The sequence below is a fragment of the Pituophis catenifer genome, unplaced genomic scaffold, assembly GCF_029215685.1.
Source record: "Pituophis catenifer annectens isolate HBS135680 unplaced genomic scaffold, rPitCat1.0.hap2 SCAF_8, whole genome shotgun sequence".
Classification (NCBI taxonomy): Eukaryota; Metazoa; Chordata; class Lepidosauria; order Squamata; family Colubridae; genus Pituophis; species Pituophis catenifer.
This window is the reverse complement of record NW_027256888.1, coordinates 33,797,339-33,822,849: the sequence shown is the minus strand read 5'-3', so window position 1 is coordinate 33,822,849 and position 25,511 is coordinate 33,797,339. Positions and strand designations below refer to the sequence as shown.

At 39.1% G+C, this 25,511-nt stretch overlaps 1 protein-coding gene across 1 annotated transcript in view; it reads left to right on the top strand.

Moving 5' to 3' along the window:
* Positions 1 to 571: 571 nt before the first annotated feature.
* HPGD (15-hydroxyprostaglandin dehydrogenase) overlaps positions 572 to 25,511 on the top strand; it is a 30,410-nt gene continuing 5,470 nt past the window's right edge. Inside the window, exons 1-4 of the mRNA XM_070948526.1 lie at positions 572 to 901; positions 1,888 to 2,011; positions 10,298 to 10,404; positions 19,640 to 19,736. Of these exons, the coding sequence (XP_070804627.1) occupies positions 809 to 901; positions 1,888 to 2,011; positions 10,298 to 10,404; positions 19,640 to 19,736 (421 nt within the window). The 5' untranslated portion in view covers positions 572 to 808. The remainder of the gene's footprint in view (positions 902 to 1,887; positions 2,012 to 10,297; positions 10,405 to 19,639; positions 19,737 to 25,511) is intronic.

Below are 25,511 nucleotides of genomic sequence, written 5' to 3'. Positions count from 1 at the left end.
GGCATCCTAGATATATATAAGTTGGTGGCCACAAGGCTGTTCCAGAACTCTACTACCGCTATCAATCAGTAGCATAACTTCACTTTTAGTGGCCATAATTTGATTCAGAGGTCACTTTCCATGGTCAGCCACATAATTCCTAATGGACTGATATCAGCATGAATTTTAAACTGCAAAGAGCTGGCTCTAATTTTCTTCAGGACTATTTATTTATTTTTCTCAGAATCGATTCCTTGATTTATTTATCATACATTTTTATAACAATTGGACATGGTCCCAGCCAAGTCAGTGACCCTTCTGTATGCTCTTTCACTTTTAGGGCTCTTCATCTTACACAAATGCCTTCTTTCAAAGTGTTGTCCTAACCAGACGGTTCATTCCTTCCTGGAGGGCAGGAATAGCCTGAGGCATTTGTTGGCTCATCAAAATGAGGCGTAGGAAGAGCGAGATGAAATGGGAAGGGGACGGGACGACAAAGATAGGCAGTTTCTTTTATCTCCGGAAAGAAACAAAACGCAGAGCCTGACACACAAAATTCAGCCTGGGGACAGCCAGCCGGACAGTCACCAGAAGGGGAAGCCGCGAGTGGAGGTGGAGGAAGGGAGGGACAAAGGGAGGCAACTTCAATGCAGGTGACACCAACTTCGGCTTGCGCGGGTCGGATTCAGTTTTCCTTCAGACCTCCGAGCCTGGAGGCTGTGGGGAGGTTAATACCAGCAGCCGAAGGAAATCGCCGGAGCGGCCGCGCAGCTCTGAGCGACAGGAGCCGGCGACGACCCTCGTGGACGAAAGTGCAAAGAGAAGCAAAATGCACCTGAAGGACAAAGTGGCTCTGGTCACTGGGGCAGCTCAGGGCATAGGCAAAGCCTTCGTCGAAGCTCTGCTGGGAAAGGGTTGTAAGGTAAGGGCGCCAACTGCGCGCTGCTCGAGCACAGCGGGGGGGGGGGGGCAATGGCGGGGGGGGGGGGGCGCGCAGAAAAGGCTCGCTGTCGCTGGCAGGCAGTCCACTCCTGCGTTGCTTGCCTTCTCGCCCGCGCTGTGGAACAATGATAGAAGTTTCTCTCGGAGTTCGTAGGATCAAACTGGCTCCTCCTTTTTCTTGAACATGCAAGTACCTCGAAGCTATTGGCTTTGTCTCTCTAGCACTGCGAGCTTCGCAGCTGCTCTCTTTGTGGGGGGTGGGGGAGAGTGGAGCGGGTTAGAAGCGACAGAATGGATGGTACTAGTTTCAAAGTGCAGCATATATGTTGATATGTGCGGATAATGGGTAAAATCTTCCTTTAATTCTCTTTCGAGAAGGGACAATATAAAGCACATTACCGTACTTTCCTGGGCCTGTTTGAAGTAGGATTTGGTGCTTGTATTCACAGTTTCTAAATTTAAAATTATTTTAACATGCATTGATAAAAATAGGCATGCATGTTTTGTCCAAATCTCTGAAAACACTGCTGTTCCATACAGATAGGCAGATAATGTATTCCATGTGCAGTTAATGTCATGTGAAATTCAATTGGCTTGCTTTCAGGAAATTTTATATTCCTTCAATTTTATGTTGTAAAATCTAGAACTTCTAGGGAGTGATACATTTCAAACAGTTGAAACTTACTTAGCCTCCCTTTGAAATGCCTAGGATTTATGTCCTCAAATAATTATATAATGTAAAATGGTTAGGTAATATGCTTCCAATTTCTACCACATTTGTTTCATATAAAGCTACATATTTGTACAAATGTAGATATTATATCAGCTAATCACTATTATCTAAAACAGCCCTTCTTTCTTTCTCTGTTTTATGTCTATGAAATGTATAACTAATTTTTATGTCTTCTATGTCAGGATAGGCACCTAATTTCATAGATCTGTGTGGAACACTTTCCTTTTTTCTAGGTGGCACTTGTGGATCTGAATGCAGATGCAGGCAAAGTCAGCAAAGATGCCTTTGATAAGCAATATGATCCACAGAGAACTATCTTCATTCCTTGTGATGTTTCAAATGAAGAAAAACTTAAAGGTTAGAAGTTTTTTCCAAAAGATTTTTAATGCCCTATTTTAAAGGTCATTCAGCTGAAATAATAACAAGTCTTGCTCTCCATCTAGCTAAACAGATTCGTGTTGTTACTTCAGTATTCAAATACAGTCTGCTACCTTAATAAGCCTGGGAAAAATGTTGAAATGTCCTGCCATTTATTATATGGAAAACCTATTTATGATAAATAATTTTTGCTAAAAGGTCCAAAATTTATTCACAGCTGATAGATGATAATCAAATTGAACAGGTCATGACCTTGAAATACTTAGCAGTATGGTTTTATATTCAGTATACATGGAGGTGACATTAGAGCATGTTACAGGGATAGTAAGAAGTTGTGCCATGGCAGCATTAAAATTCTGTACAGTAAGAAAATCATATAGATGTACAGCCTTAAATATATTCTACAAAAAAAAAAAAAAACTCCGAAGGAACAGGGAGAAAGAGATGAGGGCTGGGGCTGGGGGATTAGCATTTCAAACTATTAGAAAGAAAGCAATCTAAATTCTAAACAATATTTTAAGGATGTTCCCAATGCAAATGCATTTTTAAAAAAAGAACCACCAAAATAGGCCAGGAAACAGAAGAAGCAAAATCTAGGACTACCTTATTGAAATGGACAACTAAAATTACTGTTTGATAGCAGTGTTTATACTGTCCTCGTACAATATTTTGGGATAATTACTAATTTTCCTGGAACAAACTAATAGAGCGAACTCCACTAGTATGGTTTTACTCTAGTGCAGTCATGGTGAATCTTTGACACACATCACAAGTGACATGTCGTCATTTTTGATGACATGGCTAGAAGCCGTGCAAATTTTAGAGGTGTGTGGGAACAGTGCCTTCTTGTGTGATTTCCAGAGGCTTTGGAGGCCACAGAGAGCACATCACATTCTTGAGGAAGTTCTGCAGTCTCCAAAAAGCATCTTAAATTCTCACACAATTTTTGGTGTCTCCAGAAGCTACGCTAACTACTATATATTGTGCTCTCTGAAGCATCCAAAAAGCAAGACCATTTTCCAAAGTTCCAGGTCTCATGGGACCCAGAGCTGACTTGGATATGCATTTTAGTCTGAGAGACAAAGACAAATAAAAAATACTTACAATTATGTAAGTATTTATTTATTTAATTTCATTATCCAAAGCAACTCTTTGTTATGAATTGTTTTGCTTTTGTCTGGGAAAGTGGGGAGGGTGACATGTCAGCAGAATCAAGTTAGTCATTTTTCAGATTTTTGACATGCCAAGGCCAAAAGATTCACCATCAATGCTTTAGTGGCTATTACCACACTGAATGAAGTAATTAAAGAATGAATTAGAAATATTGGTATTCAAATGATGTGAGGCTCACCGTCAAACAGGAGTATTGTTTCTGATCCTAGCCAGAGATTCATATAGAATATTTTTATCTATAATTATAGTCTATAATCTGTTGGATTTAGGAAATTTAAAGTGCATGTACTAAAGAATAATAAACTAATATAGTAAATGGTATAAAATAATATAGAACAGTATTGTAGAGCTGTTTCCAGGATCAATGGTTTTAGAATCGGTTCCAAAAGGCTCTCTGGAAAACTCAAGTCTTTGCAACTTTCCAGAAGGCTACAAAAATTGGGATCATCCTCATTCCATGGGTATGTTGTTGCACAAAATGTGAGACTTTACAGAGTGTTACATGTACATGCTTGGTAGGTGGGCAGTCTATCCATTATCTGGCGGTCTGATTAGTTAGACAGAATTATCTGGAAAAGATGGTCTTTTAGATAGCCAGACACTGAGCCATGTAGAGTTTTAAACATGATGATCAGCATCTGAATGGCACTCAAAAACACAGTGCATTTTAGATCAGTTAAAGCTTCTGGATGATTCAGAAAGGCAAACCCTTACAGTCAGGTCCAGAAATATTGGGACATCGACACAATTCTAACATCTTTGGCTCTATACACCATCACAATGGAGTTGGAATGAAACAAACACAATGTGCATTAACTGCAGACTGTCAGCTTTAATTTGAGGGTATGTACATCCAACTCAGGTGAACGGTGTAGGACTTACAGCAGTTTGTATATGTGCCTCCCACTTGTTAAGGGACCAAAAGTAATGGGACAATTGGCTTCTCAGATGTTCCATGGCCAGGTGTGTGATATTCCCTCATTACCCCAATTACAATGTGCAGATAAAAGGCCCAGAGTTCATTTCAAGTGTGCTATTTGCATTTGGAATCTGTTGCTGTCAACTCTCATGATGAGATCCAAAGAGCTGTCACTATCAGTGAAGCAAGCCATCATTAGGCTGAAGAAACAAAACAAACCCATCAGAGAGATAGCAAGAACATTAGGCATGGCCAAAACAACTGTTTGAAACATTCTCAAAAAGAAGGAATGCACCGGTGAGCTCAGCAACACCAAAAGACCTGGGAGACCATGATAAACAAGTGTGGTGGATGACCGAAGAATTCTTTCCCTGGTGAAGAAAACACCCTTCACAACAGTTGGCCAGATCAAGAACACTCTCCAAGAGGTAGGTGTATGTGTGTCAAAGTCAACAATCAAGAGAAGACTTCACCAGAGTGAATACAGAGGGTTCACCACAAGATGTAAACCATTGGTGAGCTTCAAAAACAGGAAGGCCAGATTAGAGTTTGCCAAACAACATCTAACAAAGCCTTCACAGTTCTGGAACAAGATCTTATGGACAGATGAGACCAAGATCAACTTGTACCAGAGTGATGGGAAGAGAAGAGTATGGAGAAGGAAAGGAATTGCTCATGATCCTAAGCATACCACCTCATCAGTGAAGCATGGTGGTGGTAGTGTCATGGCGTGGGCATGTATGGCTGCCAATGGAACTGGTTCTCTTGTATTTATTGATGATGTGACTGCTGACAAAAGCAGCAGGATGAATTCTGAAGTGTTTTGGGCAATATTATCTGCTCACATTCAGCCAAATGCTGCAGAACTCATTGGACGGCACTTCACAGTGCAGATGGACAATGACCCAAAGCATACTGCAAAAGCAACCAAAGAGTTTTTGAAGGGACAGAAGTGGAATGTTATGCAATGGCCAAGTCAATCACCTGACCTGAATCCCATTGAACATGCATTTCACTTGCTGAAGACAAAACTGAAGGGAAAATGCCCCAAGAACAAGCAGGAACTGAAGACAGTTGCAGTAGAGGCCTGGCAGAGCATCACCAGGGATGGAACCCAGCGTCTGGTGATGTCTATGCGTTCCAGACTTCAGGCTGTGATTGACTGCAAAGGATTTGCAACCAAGTATTAAGAAGGGAAAGTTTGATTTATGATTATTATTCTGTCCCATTACTTTTGGTCCCTTAACAAGTGGGAGGCACATATGCAAACTGCTGTAAGTCCTACACCATTCACCTGAGTTGGATGTACATACCCTCAAATTAAAGCTGACAGTCTGCAGTTAACGCACATTGTGTTTGTTTCATTCCAACTCCATTGTGGTGGTGTATAGAGCCAAAGATGTTAGAATTGTGTCGATGTCCCAATATTTCTGGACCTGACTGTATACTGCAAATGGCAGTAATCTTTGCAAATATGATAGGTTTGTTTTAAGTGCCTCCTGATCCAGATTTGAGTATAATTGGCAAAAGCATAAAGCAAAGACTTTGGCCATGGCTCCTACCTATTCAGGATCTGTGAACCCAGAAGGAAGTCCATATTTTGAGGAAGAGAAAGAGAAGGATGTACAGGCCAATGAAACTTGCAAGATTCTCTTATTAAAGCCAATATTGATAAATGTAGTTCATAGGTTAAAGTTGAGGTTGATTTCCTAGTCTGGTTTACCAAGTGAAGCTGACAATACACCACTCTGAACCTAATAAATTACCTTACCAAGTGAACAGGAAAAAGAATGAAGCTCGATGAAATCCCATAACAATTAGAGCAAAGGGCCAACCCCTTCCCACCACTGTCACTACTGACTGGACTGCCTACTTAGGACAGAGCAGAACCATGTGCTAAAATGATGCTTCCAAATTCCAATCATTGCAATCCATCCAAAGGGATACTAAGATGAACAGTATCCAAAATTGCTAAGAGATCTAGAAAAAAGATAGTTGTGTGTCCTCTTCATCAAATTCCTGTTGGAGTTCATCTAACAGCTACCAGTGCATTTTCTGCTTCATTTCAAAGTTGAATCCAGATTGCCCTACATCTAGATCATTTATATTCTCCAAAGCCATCTGAAAGATAGTTTACCACTTTCTCAGCAATCTTGCCAAGAAGTAGAATGTAGATATAACTAAAGTTATTCTACTTCCATGGCTGGACATTTTGCAGAAATGCTAGAATTTCATCGTCTCTCAAACATGTTTTATGTATGGGATGGATCCATTGCATCGGACTCTCATTGGCTCTTTTTTCTAGGCAGATGGGCCAGGATTCCATGCACAAGTGACAGAATTAAGATCAAACATAATTTTGTATATCCCAATGGGATCCACATGCTCCAGAATCTCCTACTGTAGATGTGACTACAAGATGTATCTCCTGTCATCTTAACAGATTCCATCCACCCCGCTTCCCTCTTGGAATGAAAGCAAATAATTTTCTTCATGAAATGTTTGGACAGACAACTGATTGATTTATATTCAGTTGTTATTCCAGCCCATTCCTCCCTAAAAGGGTCAAGGACAATCAAATACATATAGAAGTGATTTCCAGTGTTGCATGTCTTCACACACTTGATTTCCTAAAATTTCTCAGAGAAGTAAGAAGCTGCTCAGAAGCAATGGGTGAGGAGAGACCACTCAGGAGCAACTAGAAACCTAGTCAACTTTATATTCTGAATTTAACAAGGCATCCTATAGAACTCTGCCTCAGATTGCTGGGTAAATCTACAATTGGCTTTTGGAAGTATTTGAGATCTGTCAGCAGTCTTAATCAGAACCTTCTCATGAATAGGTTAGTGCTTCCAGTTAACCCCAATATCAATTTCTTGTTGGTCCTTTAGTATGAAAGATTCAAAGGAGCACACTATTTGGATCAGTGTTTTCCATATGGAGGTGATAAGTTTGAAATGGCTAATCAAGTTGCTGAATCATTCAAATTCTAGAGATGACTATTGTTCCTGTTAGCCAGGCTTCCAGGAAGTCTGGGGCATCATATGTAAAAGTTTTATAAAAACCTGTAGAGCAAAGAAAATAGCCTTTGTGATAAAGTTTTGTTCTTTGTAATAATATGTAAACTAATTGTGCAGATATATTTGCACCAGTAGGCAGTAGAGATAAAATGATATATATTTTGAATCACTAACATATGAAACTTCACTAAAACAGAGACATATTTAATTACTTACTGATCATAAATTGAAATGATGTTTTCTATGTCAATATGCAATTATAGTTTCTAGAAAAAAAGTTTGCATCTAAAAAGGGTTTATAAATGCAAATTGTGAAATATTAGCAATATTGACATATGTAAATAACAGATATAGGTTATTTCTGAATTTTGGATCAAAGTTTGTGTATGAAATGTAAAACTGTTCAAATACAGTCTTTTCTAAATGTAGTATACTATGGACATTGACATTTAAATGTTATTGTTGCATTATATTTATTCATAAAGAAGAGACCATTTCTTTCAAATAACTTTTTTTAGGATTTGGTAGCTTTAACATAAAAGTTGTATTTTCCCTTTTACAAATCCCTTTGTCCCTACTTCACAAACTACATTTGAACTTCTTCAGGTTTTAAAAATGGTTCAAAGCATAATTTAGCCAGCTCTGTAAATTGCAGAGGAGGGGAGGAATCAGCTTTGCTGACAACCGGGTGGCTTGGTATGATTTTAAACCTATTACACTTAGCAATGCCCACTGGCTCCAAAGGGTTTTTTAGATCCTAATGTATAAGAACAATGGAAAACTATTTAAAGCAAAGATAAAATAGTATAAGAGTTGAAATACATTTAGCCAAGAAGCTTTCCTAGAACCAGTAGGCTGAATCTTCTTTTCAAAAGTTACAACTCTAATGATTTGTACTTCTTATCTTTCTGAGATATCTTTGTGAATGGTTTCCAGAGGAAACTGGAAACTGCTGGAGAAAAAAGAAGAGACACTCTTTGTATATAATTTGTAGTATAAGGACAATCATTTATTTTTATTGGCTTACAAAAGTATTTGTGAAAATGGAAAAACATTTTAAATTTAAAAGGTTTCTCAACAGAGACCCTTAAAATTAAGTCTTGAGTTTACCACCACTTGTCTTCATTGAGTGATCCTAATGTCAGTTTTGTGATGTATGGAGAAAAACAATTATGTTTATTTTCTTAACACAGTCCATACTTTAATAATGCTTTACTTTATTCCTCTTTACTCACAGTTTTCTAAGTCAAATATCCCCAATGTTGTTTCCTTCAGTTCCAATTCAGCTTCATTGTTTTGGTTCCTTTTCTGATCTTTTTCACCTAAATTTTAAACATATTGCAAACTAGGAACTGGTCAATCTATCCAGCCAGGTTTTCTTCAGTTTTTATTTTTCCAGTTTAAGTACTCAGAAGCATTTTTCATACTTCCTCTAATATCTAGATGTTTATGTATGTTTAAAAAAGCAGTGGACTCTTGCTGGTATTTTCTATAACTGAATTATAACTTATTTCAAACCATTTTTTTTCCTGCCATACTTTAAGAAGACTCAAAATTTCTGGCAATACTCCAAGAATATTTATTTCATGTATTTGTGTGAAGACATTTTGGTATTGATATTTTTTAACCTTTTTTTCATGATTTTGTGTCTGGGATTTACCTTCCCCAGTAGTTACACAATGAACCAATATTTTCACTGAGCTTTTACTACTGTCCCAACTCCCTCTTCTGGTTAGTCACAAACAGTTAATCTATAAACATTAGACCTCCCTGAAATGAAAGTCACACACTGTTATTTCAATACTCTTTCTGAATATATAGGAACTTCTTTTACTTCTTCCTTTTCCACCTTTAAACCAAACCTAGGGCATAAATAAAATACTTCTCTTCCACTATTATAAGAGACACAAGTTTTCTCCCAAATGAATTCAGCAAGGTAATATTTAGTATTTATTATATTAAATAGTACAATATTTATTTATATCTGGCCTTTATTATTTTTACAAATAACTGAAGATGGTGAACATATCCACCTTCCTTTACCTATTTTCCCAACAACAACCCTGTGAAGTGAGTAGGGCTGAGAGAGTGACTGGCCCAAGGTCATAGCTAAGGCTAGAATTCACAGTCTCCCACTTTCTAGCATGGTATGTTAAGTATTAGACCAAATTCCCTAATATCTAATAGATAGCATTTTAATCATGTCACACTTTCCAAACACTCTTCAACTAATCCCTTGTAATCCCTGCATTCATTCTTGCATTTTACTCTTTGCTACTGTAACAGACAGCAATCTTCTGTCATCAGATGTAGATAAGATCTTCACATTTAAGGAGTTTGCATAAGTTTAAGATCCTTAAGCAAATCTTAAGTTTGCTCCTTAAGTAAACTACCCCTACATTTTAGCATTTCTTCAGCTGCATTGTTAGACATGCAGCATTAGTATTTTTCAACATTTTCATGTTTATGACATCTTTCTCACTGACATCTTTCTTGACTACTAATATTTATAACATCTTCTATTTCATTTGTTGTTATATCACCAAATATCTAACTGGTATTTCTAAAATCCTGCTCCTAGCATTCCCTCATTTCAGTTCATACAGCTTCTTTCACTTCTTTCTTCCAAGTTTCATTTTTTTTTTCACTTTCCACTAGTTCTGGATGTATTAGTTTTTCACTTGAGTCCTTATAGGCTATCTAGGACTTATGGTAGAGTAATATATTTGCCACACAGAAGTAGTTTGGGTTAAGCTCAATTGTATTTACTGGACTTATATGTAAAGATACACAGATACACGACATATAAGTGTATGTGATATAAGTGATATGAGAATAGAAAATGAAGTCTATTCCTTACGTTACATCCAAATATCATTTGCTACAGATTTTTCATAACTTTCTATCTTTGCAAATCATTTTTGCTTTGACCACATCTATTCACCAATGTGGATAAATAAAATGTCTATATATTAGGGTATGCATTCCATTGATAAACGTTAAATCAATATATATGATGAATGATTTGAAAAGCCATATTTATAATTATATCACTGTGGATTCACTTTGTTAAAGCACAATCATAGTTCTGATGGTATTGTCATCAATCATTACATAGTATTCTATGGAAATAAATTTCAAATGTCCTTACAGATGCATTTAAGAAAACAATTCAACATTTTGGAAATCTGGATATTCTGGTCAATAATGCTGGAGTGAATGATGAAACGAACTGGGAAAACACCGTTCAAATCAACTTGGTAAGTCTAGTAGAGGGGTGGGCAACTATCGCCCTTTTATGACTTGTGGACTTCAACTCCCAGAATTCCTGAGCCAGCCATGTTAGCTCAGGAATTCTGGGAATTGAAGTTCACAAGTCATAAAAGGGCCATAGTTGCCCACCTCTGGTCTAGTACATACTGTATTTTTAAAAGAAAAAAAAGAAGCGTAGTTAAAAATCTAGAGAAAAAATGTTACATTTTTGTGGGTTAATTTTTTTCTTCCAAGTATATATAAAATTAATAATAATTATATTTGCTATTTTTTCTGCAAGCATATGTTTCTTAAGCAACTTTTGAATCTGGATGTCTGAGAACACCTGAATATTTTTATATTAGTCAAGCTTCCTAAATTCTTAGTTTTCATGTAGAAACCTATTGAAAACTATTCTAGAGTTGGACTAACAAATCTGATCACTTTTTATTAATATGAAATTAATGTGCTGGTATATCAGTTTGACCTTATTTCACTAGGAAAAACAATTTAAGAAATTTACTCAGGTCATCTTGGCTTCTGTCTCTAAACCAACAAGCTCATCTAGCTCCTGTGTATTTTCTTTTTTTTTCTTTTGTCCTTTTTTGTTACAACTAGAAAAGACTGGATTTCTAAATGTGTAAAGCCAAGTACACCTTACTTCTCATTTCTGAACCTGAACAGAATAAGTTTGCAATTGTCCTAAATCCATACTTCTGAATCATGGATTAGGTTTTTTATGCTGAATGTAATTTTAATGAAGTCTGTGTTGTGTGTGTGTGTGGAGAGAGGGAGGGAGGGAGAGAGAGAAGGGGAGGGAGAGGGAGGGAGGGAGGGAGGGAGGGAGGGAGGGAGGGAGGAGAGAGAGAGAGAGAGAGAGAGAGAGAGAGAGAGCACAGAAGAGACAGGAGTCAGTCTTGATCCTTGCAAGTGCCTAGATATGTCTCTGAGGTTTTCTTGCAACATTTTTAAAAGTAGTTTTGTATTTCCTTCTTTCTGTAGCTGACAGAGAATGAATAACCCAAGGTTACTCAGCTGGCTTTGTGCTTAAGAAGGGACTAGAACTCATGTGTCCATGTCTCTTGCTTGTTTCCTTAAGTTTTACACCAAACTGGCTTAATAAGATTAATTGAGCATACAACAAACATAACATAAAATTAATTTTATGATTAAAATAGAGTCCAGCTGGATTCTAATCAAAAGAATTCATCCTAAGATCACGCTTGCTTTAGTTTAATATGTTCTTTAAAAATAAAATGAATGATAAAATATTTCGTTAACAAAACAGTTGGTGCAAACCTGGCATTATTTTATTTTTGCTTTATTAAAATTCCTGACTGCAGCTAGAAGATGTCCCTCCTCTACCACCCCAAAGATCTAGTTATGATGAATGTTTTAAATCTTCCTTCACAATCCAATATAATTATCTCCCTCTTTTATGCTAGGAATAAATACCAGAAATAACGTCAAAGTGTACGTAATATAATTAACATTACATTAGATAAATGCCACATCAGCAGCAATCATGATAAATGTCACTATGCTACCTAAGAGAGAGCGACTCTCTTTCCAAGACAAACACCTCAAGTGTTATATCACTGCAAAATAATAATAATAATAATAATAATAATAATAATAATAATAATAATAATAATAATTTTATTTCTATACCGCCCTTCTCCCGAAGGACTCAGGGCGGTGTACAGCCAATTTAAAAACACAGGACACAACAATGATTAAAAATTAAAATAATTAAATAAATTTGGACGATTTAAAACCCCAAAAATTAAAATACCCCAATTTAAAATTATTATATTGATAGCCCTGCCTGGCGGAACAACAGGGTCTTCAGTGCACAGCGAAACACCCGAAGGTCGGAGATCTTACGTATTTCCGGGGGCACTTCATTCCACAGGGCTGGGGCTCCCACAGAGAAGGCCCTCCCCCTGGGTGTCGCCAGCTGACATAACTTGGCTGATGGCATCCTGAGGAGACCCTCTCTGTGGGAACGGACTGGTCGGTGGGAGGCTATTGGTGGCAGAAGACGGTCTCGGAGGTACCCGGGTCCTATGCCATGGAGCGCTTTAAAGGTGGTAACCAACACCTTGAATCGCACCTGGAAGACCACTGGGAGCCAGTGCAGCTCGCGCAGGAGGGGTGTCACGCGGGCACAACGAGTTGCGCCCATAACCACCCGCGCGGCCGCATTCTGGACCATTTGGAGCCTCCGGGTGCTCTTCAAGGGAAGCCCCATGTAGAGAGCATTACAATAGTCCAGCCGGGAGGTGACAAGGGCATGAGTGACCGTGCGCAAGGCGTCCCGGTCCAGAAAGGGCTGCAACTGGCAGATCAGGCGAACCTGATAAAAGGCCCCCCTGGCCACGGCCGTCATATGCTCTTCTAAAGACAGCCGTGCGTCCAGGAGGACACCCAGATTGTGAGCCCTCTCTGTGGGGGGCAAAGATTCACCCCCAATAGTCAGCGATGGCACCTGCTGACTATATCGGGACGCCGGCAGCCACAGCCACTCGGTCTTGGACGGGTTGAGTCTGAGCCTGTTCCTCCCCATCCAGACCCGCATGGCCTCCAGGCAGCGAGACATCACATCAAGGGCATCGTTGGGGTGGTCTGGGGTGGAGATGTACAGCTGAGTATCATCAGCGTACAGATGACACTTCACCCCAAAACCACGGATGATCTCACCCAGCGGCTTCACAAAAATGTTGAACAGAAGAGGCAAGAGGACCGACCCTTGTGGCACTCCCCATGCGAGATGCCTCGAGGTCGACCTCTGCCCCCCTGCCAACACGAACTGCGAGCGGTTGGAGAGGAAGGAGGAGAACCACCGCAGAACGGTGCCCCCTATTCCTAACCCTCTCAACCGCTGCAGCATGATACCATGGTCGATGGTATCAAAAGCCGCTGAGAGATCTAATAGGACTAGGACAGAGGAGCAACCCCTGTCCCGAGCCCTCCAGAGATCATCCACCAACGCGACCAATGCCGTTTCTGTGCTGTGCCCCTGCCTGAAGCCCGACTGGTACAGGTCTAGATAGATAGCTTCATCCAGGTGCCCGGGCAATTGTCGTGCCACCACACTCTCAACAACCTTCACCACAAAACAAAGGTTGGAGACTGGACGGTAGTTAGCTAATTCAGCCGGGTCCAGGGAAGGCTTCTTGAGGAGGGGCCTCACCACTGCCTCTTTCAAGGCGGCGGGAAAGGCACCCTCACTCAGAGAAGTAGTTATAATCCCCTGGAGCCAGCCTCGTGTAACCTCCCGGGAGGCCAGTACCAACCAGGAGGGACACGGGTCCAATAAACATGTGGCGGCACTAATCCTACCCAGAACCCTGTCCACATCCTCGGGAGCCACAGGATCAAACTCCTCCCAGGTAATATTCTCAAGACCTACCCTCGTCTCCTCCCCCGGACTCACCCAGTCGGAGTCCAAGCCTTCCCGAATCCGAGCGACTTTATCGTGCAGGAATTGCACAAAATCCTCAGCTCGACCCTGCAAGGGATCTTCCCGCACTCCCCCCGAAGAAGGGAGTGGGTCACCCTAAACAGGGTGGCTGGGCGGTTCTCTGCAGATGCGATAAGAGCGGAAAAATGATTAGATTTCGCCGCTTTTATCGCCACTAGGTAGGTCTTGATATAAGACCTCACCTGTGTCCGGTTGGAATCAGAATGACTAGTCCTCCAAATGCTCTCTAGGCGACTTTTCCGATGCTTCATCTCTCAGCTCCTCAGAGAACCAAGGAGCCAATTGAGATCGGCATTGGGTCAGAGGCCGCAAAGGCATGACATGATCCAAAGCTCCGGCGGCCGCACTCTCCCAGGCGGCCACCAGCTCTTCAGTCGAGTCGTGTGTCAGAGTCTCAGGAAACGGCCCAAGCTCCGTCAGGAACCTTTCGGGATCCATCAGGCGCCTGGGACGGAACCATTTGGTCAGTTCCGTCTCCCTGCGGCAGGGGGAAGCGGTAGGAAAGTCCAAGTGAAGGAGCGAATGATCTGTCCATGACAAGGGTTTAATGTCTAAGTCCCCTCTACCAAGATCATTCAACCACTGACCAGAGATGAAAATCAAGTCCAGAGTGTGACCCTCTATGTGAGTGGGGCCTTGAACTAACTGGGTCAGGTCCATGGCCGTCATGGAAGCCATGAACTCCCGAACCACCTCTGACGCCTCACCCGCGGATGGAAGGTTGAAGTCCCCCATGACAATAAGTCTGGGGGCATCCACCGCCACCCCGGCGATGACGTCAAGTAGCTCAGGTAGGGTCGCTGCCACGTGGCAGGGAGCCAGGTACGCAGTCAGCAAACCTATCTGCACCCCACGGCCCCACTTCACAAAGAGGGACTCACATCCGGCTATCTGAGGAACAGTGGTCTCCCTCGGACAAAGACTTTCCCTAATAATTACCGCCACTCCCCCACCCCTCCCCTGGGTGGGGAGTACTACTTGCAAAATACTGCTAACGTTTAACTGTAAGTATGTTTGCTTTCTTCTTCCTTTTAATAATATACAGGAAGCTTTATCTATCAATACATAGATAAATATATCTATATCTTTATAAGTACACATAAAGTTCCCTTTGGGGAGGAGGGATGGCTATATAAATTTGATAAATAAATAACTGCAAGCAGATGAAAAAGAAATACATAGATAATAATTTAAAAACAATTGTTAATAATACTGATATTAATCAATAGAGAAAGGAACAATGGCAATGAGGATAATCATAATAATGTTTATAATTGTTAAATGTATGAGGAGGAGGAGATACAGGTAGTCCTCGACTGACAACCACAATTGAGCCCAAAATTTCTGTTGCTAAGCGAGGCATTAGGATCATGTGATTATAAATACCGTGTTTCCCTGAAAATAAGGGTCTTATTTTCTTTTGACCCCCCCTCCAAATAAGGACTTGGCCTTATTATTGGAAGATCTTATTATTTTGGAGGTGCAGGAAGTGGCGAGCATGCTATAAAAGAAAACCTTCTCGTGAGTTCAATCAAACTTCTCGAATTCACGAGAAAGTTTTCTTTTACAGCATGTTTCCCTGGACACAACAGCGAGGAAAGTGACAGAGTCTGAAAGGTAAGACCTGTGTCCCGCTTCTTGTACGCCCCACCTGCCAGCCCCAAATTGCAATTCTAAAGGGGGTGGGTGGCTAAACAAGGGGGAGGAGCCCTGCCGTGCCCGGCGAGGGGGAGGGGAGAAGAGACGGCAAGGGGATCCACGTCTCGCTCCATACGTCTTGCTTCTCCCCCACCCCACCTGCCACCCCTCTCAATAAAGAGACAGTGCAGAAGGGAAGCAGCCAGGCTGCTGTTGCCATTGGGGTGGAGTGGGACATATTGGGCTGTTCGGCCAGCATGAAGAACAGGGAGGGGAGGGCATGTTCCCCCCCCCCCGTCCTCATCTTCTCAACTCATTTTGGTTGTGCGGCAAGCAACCAGAGGAAATAGCGGGACAGCTGTGCATGCGTGTAAGTAGTTGGTGGGGAGGCTTATTTTGCGGGGGTTGCTTATATTATCGCATGCGCTGAAAAGCCCGATTGGGCTTATTATCTGGACATGTCTTATTTTCACAGTAGGTCTCTTAGTTTATACCTATACCACATTCTGCTCTCCAGAAACTAAATGAGTATATTTCAGGGACACAGCAAAGTTAGATATGAAGTTTGTACAAAAAAAAGTCATATATGTGGAAAGGGTACTGTAAAACATGCGACCCAGATAATATTCTTTCACCTATGGTTAAAATCCTCAAAGGATGTTCAAGTCCTAGAGCCGCATTTGGTATTGTTTTGGAATGAACAGCAACAAATAGATACCTAATAAGACTAGACAGATGTGTTCTAGTCTTATATAAATAATTTCCACATGGCAGCCACTTTGTCAAATCACTTCCAAATGTTGTCAATAAAATTTCAGGTACTTGTGCTGACAGTCATCAGAAACCAAGACTGATAAAAAGGCACACCCATACATGTGGGGAGAGAGAGAGAGAGAAGGAGAGAGGAAGGAAGGGGGAGAGAGAGACACACGTAAAACTTATACTGAACTGTAATCAAACTTAATAATTATTAGTATTAATAATTAACTATTATTTCAATCCTGAGTAGTCATAAAAGTGCATATACAGACACACATATTTAGATTTATGCTTATATAGATGTGATTGTGTGTGTAAAATTGAAATATTGCTATTTCAAGTAAAATTATGTGTGTGTGTGTGTGTGTGTGTGTGTTTTCTGAGGTTTTCATGGGTATTTGTATGTACAAACCCACACTGATGATGAGGCACGACCATGGACCAGAAGCCAGACCACAGCTGCATCATTAGCCACTTTAAACCCCTCCAATCCATACAAGAAGCAGACTGACACCCACCATGAAGAGGTGGCACAGCCACAAACATGAAGCCAAACAACAGCAACACAGCTCACCAGCTCAAATCCCACTGCTACTCAGACTAACCCGAGCACAACCAAGCCCCCACCTAAACAGAACACACACCCAGCCAATCAGAGCACAGCCAATCCCCCATCCAATCAGAACATACCTCCACCCAATCAGAACACAGCCAAGCTCCCACCCAATCAGTTCACAACCCCACTGGCAGTTAAAAGGAAGAAACAGCTGTGATCACACACATTGCTCCTAGAAGCACGAAGCCGAAAACACCAGCCTGAAGATGACGAATGAGACTTCGTTGAAACGTTGCCAAGACACCTACATACATACATACATACATACATACATACATACATACATATGTTCTGAGGTTTTCACGGGTGTTTGTATGTAGGTCTTTGGTTATTCGGGTTTTCTCTTGCGTAAAATTGGAAGTGTCTTGGTGACATTTTGACAAAGTCTCATTCGTCATCTTCAGGCTGGTGTTTTTGGCTTCATGCTTCTAGGAGCAATGCTCCTAGAACATTGCTCCTAGAAGCACGAAGCCAAAAACACCAGCCTGAAGATGACGAATGAGACTTCGTCGAAACGTCGCCAAGACACTTCCAATTTTACGCGGGAGATAACCCGAATAACCAAAGACCTACACATATATATATATATATTATTTATATTTATATTTATGTTTCATCAAAAGTGAAGAATATAACTATCTTACAGCAAGTTAACTCAGTACTCTGAATAATAGATTGGCTGATTGTTGACCTTTGAGCTAAGAAATCAGATTTAAACTAAGGCCTTCTGAATTTATTTGTTTTCTGCTACTGTGATAGTTAGACAACTTAGATGAGGCAATAGAAGGGGAACTTACCAAATTTGTGGATGATACTAAGCCGGCAGGAATAGCCAACACCCTAGATCAAGGCTGTCAAACTTGCATCATCACGATGGTGTCACGTGGCGTATTGGGACTTCCCCCCCTTTGCTAAATCGGGTGTGAGCATGGCCAATGTGTGATGCATCTGGCCCGTGGGCTGCGAGTTTAACCCTGCCCTAGAGGATAGGCTCTAGATCCAGATGTATCTTGATACCCTTGAACACTGGGACCTATCTAACAAAGTGAAATTCAGTGTAGAGAAAAGTAAAGTCTTGCACTTAGGCAAGAAAAAACAAAAGTACACATATAAATTGGGTGAAAGCAGGCTTAATAGCAGTAACTGTGAGAGGGATCTTGGAATCTTAGTGCACAACCAATTAAATATGAGCCCAACAGTGTGCAATGGCAGCCAAAAAAGCCAGTGCAATCCTAAATTGCATTAACAGAGGGATATAATAAAGTTCAAGTGAGGTACTAATACCACTGTATAAAGCCTTAGTAAGACCACACCTAGAATACTGCATTCAGTTTTGGTCACCACATTATAAAAAATGCATTAGAAAAAATACAGAAAAGAGCAACCAAGTTGATTAGGGGACTGGAGGCTAAAACATATGATGAACGGTTGCAAATACTTTGCATGGCTAGTCTAGTGAAGAAAAGGACCAGGGGAGACATGATAGCAGTGTTCCAATATTTGAGGGGCTGCCACAGAGAGGAAAGGATCAAGCTATTTTCCAAAGCACCTGAAGGCCAGACAAGGAATAATGGATGCAAACTAAGGAGAAATTTTCTGAGAGAGAGAGCAATCAACCAATGGAACAGCTTGCATTCAGAGGTTGTGGGAGCTTCATCATGGAAACTTTCAAGAAGAGACTGGACTGCCATCTGTCAGAAATGGTGTAGGGTCTCCTGCTTGGGTGGGGGGTTGGATGAGATGACCTACAAAGTCTCTTCCAACTCTATTAATCTGTTGTCCCACAAAGACAATTTCATTTTTAAAAGATATTCATTTTCAGCTTAATTATTTCCAGTGCTGACAGTTGACTTATATATGTCTGCTCCTCCCAATGCATACTTGCTTTTGCTTGTCTATTTTTGCTAGTGTTATTTATTATGACAAATTATAATTGCATCAGAAGGATTATCCAATCCATCCAAAATGATTGGTGAGAGAGTATTATACTGTTTGATGACTAACTACAAAGAGTTCTTCCATGTCTATTGTTAAGAACAAACTGGCCCAGAAGTAGTTATTATGCTACTAGTTCAAGAATGTCAGCAGAGAGAATAAAAAGTATGATGGATTAAATAATTAATTCATAGAATAATATACAAAATGTGATACATTGAATCACTGACACTTTCAAAATAGCTTTTTCAATACATGCTTGGTTTTGGCTGTATGTCCATCTGTTGATTTCTTTTTTCTGTGTGATCTCCCCAATCATGAAACCATTCACTTTTGACTGAAACAAATATTATAGCATAAAAGTGATAAATCTTCAGGACTATTTTAGTTACTTATCACAAGGAATTATTGCTTTTAATAAAAGAATAACGTGGAAACATGGGGGAAATTGATAAAAAGCTTGAAACTCCTACATGATAGCTACAAGAGCCTTGACATTTTGAAAGGTGTGGAGCTCATCTATAGCTAGCTGGCAGATATAAAAAATACCTTTGGCGTCTATTAAGCAATCAAATAACACTCAGAATCACATGTATATTAAAAAGAAATACATATTACAAGATTGGAAGGAGATCAAAAGAAAGATTCCGCGTAGAATGAGAAATAATGTTAAACGGGTCACAAAAGAGGAAAGAAGCATTGGAAAACTGTTGTTAAAATGATTCAAGATTCACAGTGAAACATTATTTTTAAAAACAGCTATAAGAATTAAATATACCTGATAACTCATTTATATTTTCTATATCAGATTTCAGTGATTAGAGGAACATATATTGGACTAGAGTACATGAAAATTGAAAATGGTGGAAGTGGAGGGGCTATTATTAATACAGCATCATTAGCAGGTAAAAATATACTTTATACCTTATTTTTAAAGGCATGAGTTAATATTTAATTCCCAAACACAATGTAAAATCTACATCCAAACCATTGTAATCATCTACAGCAACATAATTAAGATTTGGATGTGGGGCTCTAATTCAGCTTCTTTTCTGATGCTTTTTCTAATATAGTTTAGGCAGGCTGGTAAGTTCCATCACCAGCCATTATGCATTTAGCAGGCCTTTATTTGTGAAATTCTGAAGTGTGAAAAAATAATATTATTTGGTCTACATACCCTGAATTTCAGGCTGCGTGATTTTGCATTTATTGATTTGATTTGATTTGATTTGATTTGATTTGATTTGATTTGATTTGATTTGATTTGATTTGATTTGATTTGTGTGTTGCTCATCTCATTTATAGGCAGCTCTGGGAAACTTACAAACATAAAAAAAATAATTATTATAATAATGATAATTTATAGTTGAAAGATGGGGAGGGGAAGAGAGCACCAAGTACACTGGAAGAGATGGGAGGCTTTTCTTAACTCAATAGGGACTTCCAGAGTGTTGCACCCCTGTGGGGCCTGAGACCAACTGGTAGAACCAGGTCTTCAGACCCTTACAGTAGATGAGTAGTTCTCACCTTGGGGGAGGAGGGATGTACATTGTTCCAAAGGGCCGGAGGCTTAGCAGAAAAAGCTTTTATCTTGGACCCCACCAACCAAAATTCTCTGACCAACACCCATAGCATGCCCTTTCTGCCAGCATGGTAGGGTGAACCAATCCCATTGGAGTGAAATGGTTCTCAGAGAGTGTATATCTTATTCTCTTATCTTCTCCTGCAACAGTTAATATTAACATTTTCTTGCTCTTGGCCAAGCATTTCTTTCTGATTTATTAGTCCTTCTTTGTTTCTCTGAATCTTGACTTCTGTTAGAGCTGACTTACGCATATCCAAAGATAATTGTTATGGAAAATATGCTTGTAAAGAAGAAGTTACAGCATTAATTATGAGATTAAAGATATGAAACAGTAGAACGTTTCAAAGCATTAAAAGATTTTAGTGGGGAAATATAGTTTTCTGATTACTAGGTTTATGCAGAGCTTCAAAGGAAAAAATATTGGTTTATAAGGCTTTAAGTGAAGCATTCTTTTGAAACTGCTTTTAAAGCATTTTTTTTTAAAATTTGATTTATATGCCGCCCTTCTCCAGAGACTCAGGGCGGCTTACAATGCGTTAAGCAATAGCCTTCATACTTTTGTATATTTATACAAAGTCAGCTTATTGCCCCCACAAACTGGGTCCTCATTTAACCTACCTTAGAAAGGATGGAAGGCTGAGTCAACCTTGAGCCTGGTGAGATTCGAACTTACAGTAATTGCAGACAGCTGGTGTTAATCACAATGCTTTTAGTCTGCTGAGCCACCTGGCCCTTATTCCGCCTGTATGTTTAACAATAAAATCCAATCAAAAAACCTTTATAATACTTAAGCCAGTAAACACTACAATAAAAATATATAAACCTATAATTAACAAAACTAAAAAGTAGACATAAGATGCAATAAAATACATAAAATAAAATAAAATAAAAGGAACAATAATAAAGTGACAATCACCAATATTTTTATTTTTTTTTAATTTTGATTTATATGCCGCCCTTCTCCGGAGACTCAGGGCGGCTTACAAGGCGTTAAGCAATAGCCTTCATACTTTTGTATATTTATACAAAGTCAGCTTATTGCCCCCACAAACCGGGTCCTCATTTTACCTACCTTAGAAAGGATGGAAGGCTGAGTCAACCTTGAGCCTGGTGAGAATTGAACTCGCAGTAATTGCATGCAGCTGGAAGCTAAATACTACCTTTAACAGTAGCATTAGTCTGCTGCGTCAGTTAGGCTCCTTATTTGTACTAAACTTCATTCATAGACTGAAATGATAGCACAAACTCAGGCAAAAGTGGGAAATATATGTCAGGGTCCTGGTTGGACAGAAGCAGTGAAAGTCAAGCCTTGTATTCTCTACCAGGATAATTTTTCAAAATGAGATCTATATGTTCCCCTGTAGAAAGGGTCACAAAGGAACATGAGGCTAGGGGATTCCTACAACCATCTCCAAAGGGCATAATCGCTGCTGAAACGGAATGAGGAATTCTGGAGGATAGTGCATACAACCTGGACAAGGTGAAGACCCAACAAAATTTCAGAATTAAAATTGAGGAGAGATAAGACAATAACACATAACATGACTATACTGCTTCACTTGGCCTGTCTAGTGTAGCCTACTTGAAAAATTACAACACTCAAAAAAATGAGCTGTATTTTTGTACGACTACTGTCTAGAAACTGATAATCAAAGATTAAAGCACATTTAAAAGGACATTGTTAAGGCAATTTATGTTGTTTCTTTGCTTTCACTATTGGAACTGCTAGTTAATACTTGAGGCACTGCAAAAGACTTTATCCAAATTAATCCAAACTGCCTCAAATCGATCTAATGATCTTTTTCCAGAACTTTGCCATCTGCACATGCTTCCATTAAATCTGTAGATTTTAAATCTGTGTTACTTTTAATATTGACATCTTTGAACAGTTCCCGCCTGTGTGCAGTTATCTAGAGCCTAAGAAAGGCCTCATCTAAGGCTTCTCTTTAGGTTGTACCATTGTGTTAATAATTAAAAAAAAACATAAGGAAAAAATGAAATGGCTAAATTCAATTTATCCTAATCCTAAACCCTTTGAGGTACAGGGAATCTCTATAAATGTTGAATATGTTCAGGTGATTTGCGGTTCAGATTATCCATCTGAAGTACCTAAAATATATTGTCAATCAGTGAGTTAAAATATATACTGTACATCAGAAATAAACTTATTCATAAGAATAATTTCCCTCCCCCCACCTGTAAGTATTAGGTAGAACCTGCTTACAAACCTAGCTGAAATTTGCAGATCTAGTTTATATTTGCACTGGACTTTTAGAATTAATGCATAAGATGTAATAGTTTCTAGAACACTACAACTTGCATGTAAATATAGATCCACATCTAATTTTTCTGTTGATAAATTGTTCCTTGTTGTTTGTAGTTTATACCTTTAGCAGAAACATGTTTTTACCATTTGGTTGAGCCAGTGATCACATTTTACTGCTGGACAAAAGGTCCTTAGTGAGCTCTCTTCTAGCAATCACTTTAATTACAAATGCCTGTGTTAAAATAGAATATAACAAATTAAACTATAACTTGTTGATCCCATGATAACCTGTTGATTATGATTCTCATAATTAATTAAAAAAGCATAATTAACCATCTGCTGTTTTATTTTGTATGGTTGTAGGACACTACAGGTTTTCTTACACAGAATGAGAATGTAAATGTGACTTAAATATGCACACTTGCTGTTAAATAATGTAGACTGTCTGTTGTTCTAAACAAAACTGGATTAAAAGTTAGCAACTTGAATTGAATGTTATAGCCTATATGAATCTCTTATTTTGGCTTCATTTGTCATTGCATAGTGTTTTCAGTGTTAATTAAAGTAAAGAGGACTTGTTGGATCTTCCCTTAAAGTTTAGGTAACAATAGTTTATGGGATGCGGTGGCTCAGTAGCTTAGACACTGAGCTTGTTGATCGAAAGGTCGGCAGTTCAGCAGTTCGAATCCTAGTGCTGCGTAACGGGGTGAGCTCCCATTACTTGTTCCAGCTTCTGCCAACCTAGCAGTTCGAAAGCACGTAAAAAATGCAAGTAGAAAAATAGGGACTACCTTTGGTGGGAAGGTAACAGTGTTCAGTGCATCTTTGGCATTTAGTCATGCCGGCCACATGACCACGGAGTCATCTTCGGACAGTGCTGGCTCTTCGGCTTTGAAACGGAGATGAGCACTGCCCCCTAGATTCGGGAACGATTAGTACATATGTGCGAGGGGAATCTTTAGCTTTTAATAATAGTTACTCCATTTCATACTGTATATTAGTAGTACAGCTCCATCCAGTTGTCCCGTCTTTACCCCAAATTAAGTAATTATAGGGTAGTAAAATGAAGTATAATAGCATAGCATAGTATGTGTGTGTGTGTATAACATAGATATGAACGTGTGTGCGTTTATACACACCAGTTCATATCTATAATAGGTTCATATAATAAAAATAATGTAAAATTATACATCAAAATTTTTCTATAGTTCTCCATATCCAAATTATGAAATCTCTTAGCTGTCTAATTGTTATGTATGCTTTGTTTCATAAATTTATAATCTTTTAGTGATAGCGAGAGCAGAATATACAGTTTAATAAAAGAATACTATTATAAAAATCTTTCGTTTTTCTCCAAATGATGCACAAATTTTCTTTTAAGTGATGAGATTTCCTGACATTCACATAGACTGTAATGGTAATGTGAAACACCTCAGGAGATGGGTTGTAAAACATGTTGGATATGGAACAGTCAGATAAGAGACAGCAATAACCCACCGCTGCAAAATGGGCAGGAAAATGTGATCAGAAGGGACTCCTCCTGTAAACGAGCCAGCGAGAAACTTGTACTTTCAGACTTGCAAGATTCTATTGATGTACAGTAGCTTTACAATAAAGTAGAATTAGCTTACTTGGTTATGTTTCCTGTCTGGTCCTCCTGACATACACTTAGAAACCTGCAAACTAATATCCATACACCTGCAATAAATTCTGTTGAGGTCAATGATATTATTTTGAGTATACATTAATAAGACTCTGTATTAGGATATGAAGTGCAAAGGGGGCTGAAAACCCCTTTTTTTAATGATTATGTTTCCTTACTTTTGAATGAGGTATTATTTAAAGCTTGAGAATGTGTGACTATTAAACATTATTATTTCCAGTTTAAGCAAAAAGGGAAGTTATACTATGAAAGGAAAACCTTACATAAATACAAAAAAACTAATAATACCAGCCACAGAGAACAGGATATGGTTTAGTCAAGCAATTATAGATGAGAATAACAATCAACAAGTCAAGAAAAATAAATGTTGGCCTGAAAAAGGACCGGAATTATTTTCCCCAATTCTCCTTTCTTCAAGGATAATTTTTAAGATGATTCACTGTTCACTAGCCATTTCCAAATGTGTCTCTTCTAGGATAAAGACTTACAGAAAGTAAAATCCAGAAACTTCAGGGAAGTCAAACTTGAATAATCTATTTCTGCTTAATATTTCTACTACCAAATACCATCACTTTTGTTCTTCTCTAGTTAATACTCTGAGCTTCTGTACTTGAGGGGTTTGACAATCTGATCAGCTTTGTTTTTAATCCTAACTTCCCCTCAAAAATAAAGTTATAACCAAGATGCATCAAAGTCATGATTCTATAACTATTAAATAGTAGAGAACAGAAATAGCATATAGTTTATTTAGGAAAAAACAGAATGCTATCAATAAATAGTTCCATAGAAGTCTTTTATTTTCAAAAAAGGAGACTGATGGCCAGTTATCACTTTGTCGATATTTTGGAGTAGATTACTAATGAAAACTTCACAAGGTAGCCACAAATGTTTGTATACCATTCCCTTTCCTATAATCTATCTACCAACTGAGTAAACTATTTATTTAAAATCAGTAAGCACATCAAAGAAATGTTCTTTTAGGACAGGGGTCTCCAAACTTGGCAATTTTAAGACTTGTGGTCTTCAACCTCCAGAATTCCTCAGCCACAAATGCTGAAGTTGAAGTCTACCAGTCTTAAAGTTGCCAAGTTTAGAGACCTCTGTTTTAGGATGAACATTCTGTTATAATGGTATAAGTATTAAATAATGGTCACTTGTACTATGAT